We start from the raw sequence: 8,893 nt of genomic DNA on the forward strand, positions 1-8,893 counted from the left end.
AAATACAATAACATCAACATCAGACCACAGAGAGCGGATGTGTTTGCGCAAAAACCAAAACATTTGATGGCTTACAATAGACACCCTACTCTCAAAGAACAAATACCACCGCAGGTTACACCACAGCACATTGAAAATGTCAATCTGGAAGACATCGGCAACGAAAATGGCAAATACATTTGTAACTCTACAGCTTAACTCATATGAATAATCTACACTCCCATGGAGCTCAAACTAGCAGCCATCGCGCCACTATCGAAATCAAACTCCATTAGGCGTCAAACAAATTACGACGCGTGCATGTACACCGGGAACATAATGGACAGCACATGCGGAGACAGTCTGAGGATCCTTGATGGTTGGTGGCTTCGTGCATTTTTACCCTTTCATGTAAACAGTTCCAAGAGTTGTGGGCATTTCATCAACATGCTTACAAAGGTGTCTTACAAAAAGACGGCTCTTTTCTCTTCTGTTCTCGAGATCGTAGTGTTCCTTTACTGACACCACATGAGCAGATAAGAAGTGCACTACGCAGATGAGAAGAGGGAAAAAAGGAGTTCTGGAGAAGGCAGGGGCGCCTCAAAAGTGCTCCAATCGCTTGCCGAGTAGAGTACTAAAGTCGTTCCTTACTTCCAGTGCGCATCTTCACTGTTCGCTACATAACAATCCAAGATCAGCGTCGCCGTCAAATTCTTCCCTGGTTGTTGATGCAAGCTCTGGCCATATAGTAATGAGAGTGAAGTCACAAATTGTCAGCAATTTAGCAGCAGTCATCGTGCAAATGAATGACGGACTGAAGCAAACATCTGAGTGAAGGTGTCATACCCTCCCGGTTCCAATAGATTATCAAAATCAACGGAAACCCTTTATGTTTTGATGTTTTCTCCGGTTCCATGAATTTTCTTGTATTGTGTTTATATTTTCCATGTTTCTGTTAGCAGAATAGTAACATAGAAAATATAAGCGGAAATATGACCGCGATGTATGTCGGTCTTTGAACGTGCACGAGTTCAGGGACTAACGGTACTTGCCCGTTTATCAAGGCGTTGAAATGTTCCTCCTAGATGATCAGGGTTGCCTACTTGGAGGCGACTCCGTTGGCAGTGTTTAGGACGGGGGAACATCTCTTGGTCTTGCTGCTAAACTGCCTTAGCAGAACATATACTTTTCTAGAGTTTTTGTCCTCCCACGTCTTTCAAAATCCTTCGCTTTTGACGTCCATTCGCGGTCTTATTTCAGTTTACCACGCAACGTCCTTTTCAGAAGCTTTTCTGGTTGAAATTACCACCCCTGCTTGCGACACATACAGCGCTGTACGTGGATCTTGTCTATGGAGATGCGAATGCGAACTTCTTCCTCGGTGCTAAAACCGGGATTGTTTTCTTTGCACCGCCCTCAATGCATTCAGTGATAGAGTCGACGTCATCCACTCTCTTCTTGGTCCGTAATCCAATATTGACCGTTGGCGGAACTTCCTTCTGCATTCGTCTCCTTTCCGACCTGCCAGGTCGACCTTCGGTTGATATTGAACTCCACGACTCCTTCTCTGGAACCCGAACCATAAAACTGAGAAGAACTGGGCTTTGGTCGAAATCGAATGCGACGTCCCAAACATCTCTACATTTTCGGATAAGTGATGTTGTTTGTCAGAACGCAATCGAGCTGAAACTTAAGTGTCGGCACCTTCTACTTTCGCTACTCTTCTAGCTATCGGATTGCTTTTCAAGTCCCATCCTTGTATTCGAATCAGTTCCGACAATTACCGCTTGCTGTCTTGGTATCGTGGATATCAACGCATTGAGTTCATCGTAAAACGCGTCCTTGTTGTAGTGCTCAGCGGTTTCCGCTGGAGCACGATCCAGAGTTCGAGTCCTCTGCGATTCCGCAATCGTACAAAGGCGCATTTTGATGGTGCTGATCCGAGCTCTTCCACCAGATTGTTGTAGTCCACTTTCCTTTCATCAACATCGCCTAAATAGATGGTGTAATTTTCGATACCAATGATGAGGCGATCACTAGTGTGCCTTTCCTGCAATGCAGAAGACGGTGGATGCAGATATCGCAGTAGGGTAGACAGAGCGGCTTGTTGGAGTTCACTTGGCAGCGACCGCCAGTTCAACGTTACGAGACGGATTTCTGTTCCCAAGGATTCCATGTCTTCCTCAGGCATATGACCTCGCAGAATATGGTCTCTGGCATGGTGTTGAACAACAGCACCTTTGGCAATGTATGGGAAGCTTTCGCCATTAACAGTGCGGGTTATATTGCCCGTACGCTTTCAACGTGCATACTCAAGTGCCTAATTGCGTTTTGTAAAAACAAGGTCACCACGAGGTGGTAACAATCAAACTTGTATATGAGCTCCATGTATATATATTTATTTATATATATAAAGGATAAAGTGTCTGACGTTAATCAGTCCGCTTGGGATGCGCCACCACGTTCACTTAAATTCAGAATCGTTTGAGGTTTTGGAACGTGTAACTGACCTATACAAAGACTTGCGGGAGCTATCCGACGTGGTCAAGTCAGTGTTTTTATCCTCTCAGACAAGTCTGGTACCAATTTACCCCGTGTAGACAGCGGAACCTCTCACCGACTGCGCTACACCCGCCCCTGTATATATACATGTATTTATTTATATATAATATGTCCAATGCATGCCAAATTGGACAATTGCTTTGGTCTTTTGAATAAGCTATCCTAGTACATAAGAATCACGAGGAAAAAAAACCTAAAGACAATCGGCTGTCGTTTCTCAATGTGCCTTTGTGAAACACTGTCCTCGTGGAAGGCACGGGTATTGCGTGGTATCGGCAGTTATCTATGTATGGGGTCGTAAAAAAGTCATCAAAGTCATCAATCTGTTTACGTGTTCATTGGAGACGGTATCATGACAACTCCTTTCAGGATAGCAGTTACTATCTTGGGACGTAACCAGACGTTATGACGCGAGAAACATTGGAAGCCTTCTGTATAGCAACCATAAGTCCGGTCATGAATCGCGAAGAAAAATGCATCGCTGTGACCAACAACCTGTCGCCGTATCAGGACCTTTGCTGGTTTTGACCTATGGGCTCAGATGCAAGGGCATTGTTAGTTTGGTGGTCTGCTAACATCACGGTTTTATGCCTATCAAGGCGAGTGTTATTGTGGCTTGCTTCTCCGGCGTTGTCTTTGAGTAATCTGTTTGCTAAGTCATATCTTGTGGCGTGACGATGCGGTTTGAGAGGATAGATTACACATATCTTTCATCTTCCAGGCTCTGAAGAAGGCGACGACGCCGAAACGTTAAAAATCGATAACAATCTTGGTTTTGCTTAGAAAATTAGTTCAACAATGCTTATGCTGTTCTTCAAAAGTCATAAGTTAATAAAGTATCTTTGCTAGTGAGGGAGCATTACGTTATGTAAATCCAACAGAAACTCACCGGCTCGAAAAGAGATGCGGTGTAAATTTATGTGTCGCAACAGTTGACGTTCGTTTGGACATCGAAGCAGAACGTTTTATAAAAAATCCGGTTTTCTTAATGGAGATCTCAAACAAACAACAAAGGTTCTCGAGAAGGATCTGAACGAATGAACGTTTTGTATCTCTGTCAACTAACTCTCAGTGGATACTACACCTTTTCATCAATACTGCAGACATAGAATCTTTGACTATTCCCTTCGACCTCCGTTTCCGTAGTGTTGCTTTCTTGTTTTATTTTTACGTTATTTCTTAGTGCTGTACATATAGTCACATCCGTGATTGAATTTCGTGGTTTATTGCTATGATTTGGGGCGGGTGTAGTGCAGTGGTTAATGGTTCCGCTGATCGATCGGAGGTTCGAATCCGCCCTAGCGCTCACCATGCCTTTCACTCGTCTGTTGGGGTTGATAAATTGGGAGCAGACTTGTGTGGGGGGGCAACACTGACTAGATACATCGGCTAGCCCCCTCCTCACTGCCCTCACCGCGTAGGCCAGTTACACGTTCGTGACCCTCAAACTATTCTGAATTGAAGTGGACGTGGTGGCCAAGCGGATTGATTAACGCCAGACACCTTCACTTTATTGCTGTGATTACGATTTTGTCTACGAATGGATCCTTCGTAACACATACGTTTCCAAAACTTGGCGACTTTATTCCGATGACTTCACAGTGACTTTGTTGCTTACTTAACCTCATCCAATCTCTAGCCACATTCTTTTTATTAGTTGCTCTTTTTCTTTGTTGATATTATGGCTGTCTTTCAGATATCTAAGGAGCTTTAAACGTGAGGAACAGCAATAAACTGATAAGATAAGCGATATCTGCTCAGAACAATCAAAACCAGTTACGTCGGTGTGGTTCTGGAAGTTTCGACGTCTTCATGGCTTCGTTTAGAAGGTGGTTACCTTCAGCCTTCCACATAAGCGAAACATCCGATTAATGTCGTTAGCAACATCACGATAATGCAAAATGGGAACTCGGTGATTGACCGTCAATGGATCTCAATACAGTGGTCGTGGATTTTGGTCAATATTGGTCAATATGGGCGTCATCATGTAACGCAGCTCTTCATCAGTTCACTGTTGTTTTGCCGAGCGGGCAGGCTTGTTGTCACAATGACTGTGCTGTTTAGTGATCCACTTCAACACGAACAGAGTAAAGGACTTCCTCTCATTTTCACCTAACATTCTTTAAGAGGCACGTATGTCCTGTGGGGAATTTCTCAGCACTGCTGGTTCTTTAATATTTAGTCGTTCTTTTCTTTACTTGCAAGCAAAGTGTAGCTGAGCACGCACAACTACTACGGTCTCCAAAAGAGATTTGCTGAAACGACTCGCATATATTGCCAGTTTACAACCGTGCACTTCTCGAGTTATTTTCCGAACTAGAAGCTAATGGTGTGCCAACTCTCCTATGATTTCCACATTTTGGGCTCTTATTTCCCCCCTTTTTATCAAATATAGTTCTTAGAAAAACGTGAAGGGATGGCTCCAATCTTTCCTTCTTGCCGCGCGTATCTCTACGTTGACCGTTGGTCGAGCGCAGCCCCGCTTGTTTGGCAGCGCTCCGTCGCATCGATTGAACCTTCTGGTAGATTCGAGAGCACCTCTAGCACATTTCCAGATATTCAGCAAAAATAAGTCATCTTGTCTTAATCTACTTCACTTACGCGAATTCGTTGCGTGACTTGTCATTTGCATCCAGGAAACACTTCACTTTCACAAAAGTGAGCATTTGAAAGAAACACATTTTCTATTCCACCCTATTATCCGTCATTACCTTGATTAAAGCTTGTTGTTGGTTATTGCAAAAACTCCTCCGCCTCCACTCTCAACACGTTTTTTGTAGTAGATTGAACGAGAATGTGTCAGTATCTATTAGTTTACGGCACAAGCGAACAAAGTGTCTCATTACTCTCACAGTTCTGTTTACTCTTAGCTACTTGAAATGAGTGGGATTTTCCGAAATCTTAGTTCATTTTACGGTTTTTGACTACAGGTTTTACAAAACTGGAGTAGTGAAATTATATTTGTCAAAAGCAAACTAGGCGAGTAATAGCTGCTACCAGTTGATTTTTGAGCTTGAGAGCAAGCGTGCTTTTTGTTTATTTGATTTTTTTTTTGAGAATAACAAAATGCCACACACTACAAATGCAGATTAATGATTTCTTCCACGACAGCCTATGCACTGTAGAGGGTCATAGCGACCTGCTTTGTGATGCAGTTGCGGTGAGACACTCGTCACCCAGGCGCACTTTAGGGCTGAGCTACGATCCCATCGCGTCTTTTCAAATGCAACCGCTTACTCAATTACATCACAAATCAGTTCGTTCTGACCTATTCTACCTTTCTGCCAGACCGTTCATTTGCGCTCTACGAGACTTTTTTTACACGAAGAATGTGTGACACCCGGGTACATTTTGTACTATTTTCCTCCCGAAGAACAACATACTGGTAAGCGAATTTAGAAGTCGTATTTTGCCCGCTATTTAAAAAGAGGGAACACTGCGTCTGAGGTGACTTCCTATATTAGGGTGCTGCAAAGAAAGTTGCTTAGCGGATGCACAAAATATAAAAGGTGACAAGTTCACATATTGCTTACAAAAAGATCAAAATACTGCTTTATTTTATTGTCAGTACCGAGGTGCCTTCATTTTTCTGAAGTTTTACTAAATCTAACGCAAAACTTTTCCTTTGAACAGTTGTCGCTATAATAAAATTTATTGGTCACGCTTTCACTTGTAGTTTCTTTCATGATTTCCGCAATTACTCCACTATTACAAATGTTGAAATCGACTCTGTTTTTCAGATGGCTCTTCGTCTAGCAAATTCCGGCAGGCAAGCTGTCAGGTAAGCGTGTACGCTATCTTCGCTTCTCCTAGTTTACATATTTTATTCTAATATTGATAATATTAGCTACGAGAATCCCTAGGCACGTGAATAATGAGTCATGCTATTGATTTTTTGATTGTTTTCGTCTTCAACAAATGCCGGAGCGTATTCCTCGTGACTCCGAAGTTATTTGTTATCCCCTTCATACTAATAAAGGATTTCTTCTTCTCATTTCTTTCCACTCACTCATGAGTGATGTTACAAATTTGTTTATGTACTTAGTTGCTCATGCACCCAACTTCTATTTTTGATTCGAACAAGGCAAACAATTTTTTTGGAAAGCGTAACGAAACCATTCAAAATTCATCAAATAAATGCTCCTTCATTTCCATCTTTTGGTCGGAGATGACACCTAGATTTATTTGTTGTAGGAATTATTCTAGAATTTATTCACAATTTTTAGGAATGTAGTAATTTCTGAGTGAATAATTCTTCTATGCTGAACAGCAAAACAAAGTACAATCACTTTTAGTTTTACATATGTGATTGACTTAGTGCTCCAAAAAAAGGACTTTGCTCTTTGAGATGTCTCCGTCAATCCGTCGGCACCTGTTATGCCTCATGTAAAGAAAGTTTTTCTATTTCGGCCTGTTAACCATACTTTTTCATTCGTTTTAAAAGCAACGTCAACGAAATCTAAATCCAAGTCGTATAGTGTAAGCTCAAAGAATTTTTCCACAATATATGACGAGGGAGGTACAAGCAAGAAATGTGGTATGCGAGTTTTTCCACTTTTCTTGCTTGCAAGCTTCTCAAGCGGTTTACGTAACTTCATGGAGTGCTACTGACAATTAATCCAATTTCTACGAATGGAGAGACCGAAATAGTTCAAGCCAGCAATGGTTCTTCCTTTAGTTAAGAGTTACCGAACACAGTGAGACTTTGCATCTTTTTATAGCCGGGTCCAAACGACATGAAGCTCAGTGCAGTTACGTAAGCGGCTGTGATCGAAGAGACGCGGCTGAGATCGAGTTGGTTGGGACAATCGCGAACTGCAACGATGAGTGGTGCTATCAAGGGTTTGCCTTGATTCTAACCGCTACGCTCCGCCCCACCGACCTTTGAGCGCGACCGCTTACGTACGTGCAAGAGCTTCATGTTGTTTTTACCCGGCTTCATCACTCCAAACATGACGACTTTTGTAGTGAACGCACCACTTGTAGAGAGGCATGTTAGCGTTCTCTCTGCGTAGTATTTCACTTACATGAAATTCATTAGATTTCAAAGGCTAACTGGAAATTGGCAGAGGACTTTGAAGATATTCTTGATTGGAAAAAAAAGCAAACGATTGTGTCCAGATGCTTGTGGAGACGATCGGAATGTGATTTCGTTCCTACGCCCCTTTTTTTTCTAATAGATTTTCTAGAACTTTTTATTTGAGAAGACTTTTTAGTTAGGAAGAAGGATGTTTTTCCGGGAAGATGGTAAAGAATCAGGTAGCCTCAATCATTCTGGAACACTATAATGCGAAAATAATGAAGCAAACTCAAGGTGAAATACAGTTTTTGATTCTCCGGGATTTTCATAGCTGTGAAAGAGATCTTTTTCTTAGTTTTTCATTGGGCTGATCTCTAATTGAAACGCCCATTTCAATTGTCTTCTAATGAAGTCATCTGCTTCTGTTCCAACCTTGTTTTGCAAGTTCTCTTCCGTCTATCCCTAGTAAATTCCTGCATTGTATGGTAAACTATTGGTGAAATTCTATATTCGTATAATTCGATACAATGTAAAGTTCGCTCTTGTTTCAGGGTCTTCGTACGTGCGATGTCAGGTGGATACGGTGATGGGGTTGGAAAGGTAAATATTTTCCATTATTTCTATGTGGTTTTATGACCTCTTTTAATGACTTGAGGGACAAAGAGACTTGAAGGGAACACAACTATACCCTCGTTTTTGGTGTTCCAGCGTTGAAGTGGTTTAGCAACAGTTTGTTAGCAGTTACATCTGCTTAGTATTTGCAGGGAGGTGGCTCTGGAGGTTCGATTCGTGATGCTGGCGGTGCTTTTGGAAAGATGGAGGCTGCTAGGGAGGATGAGTACTTTTACAAAAAGGTGGGATTTTACAAACTATATAGGAATTGTCAGTAAGAAAACTGGGTTATGATTAAGCAAAAAGAACAATTGGATGAGCTGAGAGCTCATATTCAACAAGAGATTGAGCACCACGAGAAGCAAGTGGAGAATCATAAAGCGGTACGTTATTTTTAGTGAAACTATAATCAGATAACATTGGTATCTGAGTTGTAATTACATCTCTTTAAGATTCTCGAGAGACATCGCAAACGCGTGAAGGAAATTGAAGAAAGTCAGAAGAAGAACTAAATGATTGCTCAACAAATAACAGCTAGTTGATTTAGAATCTTATCTACACTCTATTTTGATTTGTCTTTTCGATTATGACCCCTATCTGAGTTATGTTTTTATCGTTCAATCCACAATTTGGATAATAGAGGTGTTGTAATGAAACTTTTAACTGAGAAGTTGAGCTTTGGATCATAAAGTATAAGGATCCCCGGGGAACAAATTTTGT

General features: G+C 41.7%; 3 protein-coding genes across 4 annotated transcripts; 1 reads left to right on the forward strand and 2 right to left on the reverse strand.

Annotated features, from left to right (window-relative positions):
- Nucleotides 1–1,328: 1,328 nt before the first annotated feature.
- Nucleotides 1,329–1,562, reverse strand: RB195_008238 (uncharacterized protein; the record flags this gene model as incomplete). Its single annotated transcript, XM_064194648.1, has 1 exon — nucleotides 1,329–1,562. One exon carries the CDS (start codon nucleotides 1,560–1,562, stop codon nucleotides 1,329–1,331), a length of 234 nt encoding a protein of 77 aa, XP_064045793.1.
- Nucleotides 1,563–1,789: 227 nt separating this feature from the next.
- On the reverse strand, nucleotides 1,790–2,170 carry RB195_008239 (uncharacterized protein; the record flags this gene model as incomplete). The annotated part of the gene is made up of 1 exon (XM_064194649.1): nucleotides 1,790–2,170. The coding sequence occupies one exon, from the start codon at nucleotides 2,168–2,170 to the stop codon at nucleotides 1,790–1,792; it is 381 nt and encodes a 126-aa protein (XP_064045794.1).
- Nucleotides 2,171–2,185: 15 nt separating this feature from the next.
- RB195_008240 (uncharacterized protein) lies at nucleotides 2,186–8,685 on the forward strand (the record flags this gene model as incomplete). Of its 2 annotated transcripts, XM_064194650.1 has the most annotated exons (7): nucleotides 2,186–2,252; nucleotides 5,105–5,199; nucleotides 6,282–6,322; nucleotides 8,113–8,161; nucleotides 8,326–8,415; nucleotides 8,473–8,556; nucleotides 8,626–8,685. In XM_064194650.1, the coding sequence occupies 7 exons, from the start codon at nucleotides 2,186–2,188 to the stop codon at nucleotides 8,683–8,685; spliced, it is 486 nt and encodes a 161-aa protein (XP_064045795.1). The 2 variants fall into 2 exon arrangements, with proteins under 2 accessions (XP_064045795.1, XP_013293435.2); XM_013437981.2 differs by lacking the exons at nucleotides 2,186–2,252; nucleotides 5,105–5,199.
- Nucleotides 8,686–8,893: the final 208 nt, after the last annotated feature.

Source organism: Necator americanus, chromosome III (assembly GCF_031761385.1).
Source record: "Necator americanus strain Aroian chromosome III, whole genome shotgun sequence".
Lineage (NCBI taxonomy): Eukaryota > Metazoa > Nematoda > Chromadorea > Rhabditida > Ancylostomatidae > Necator > Necator americanus.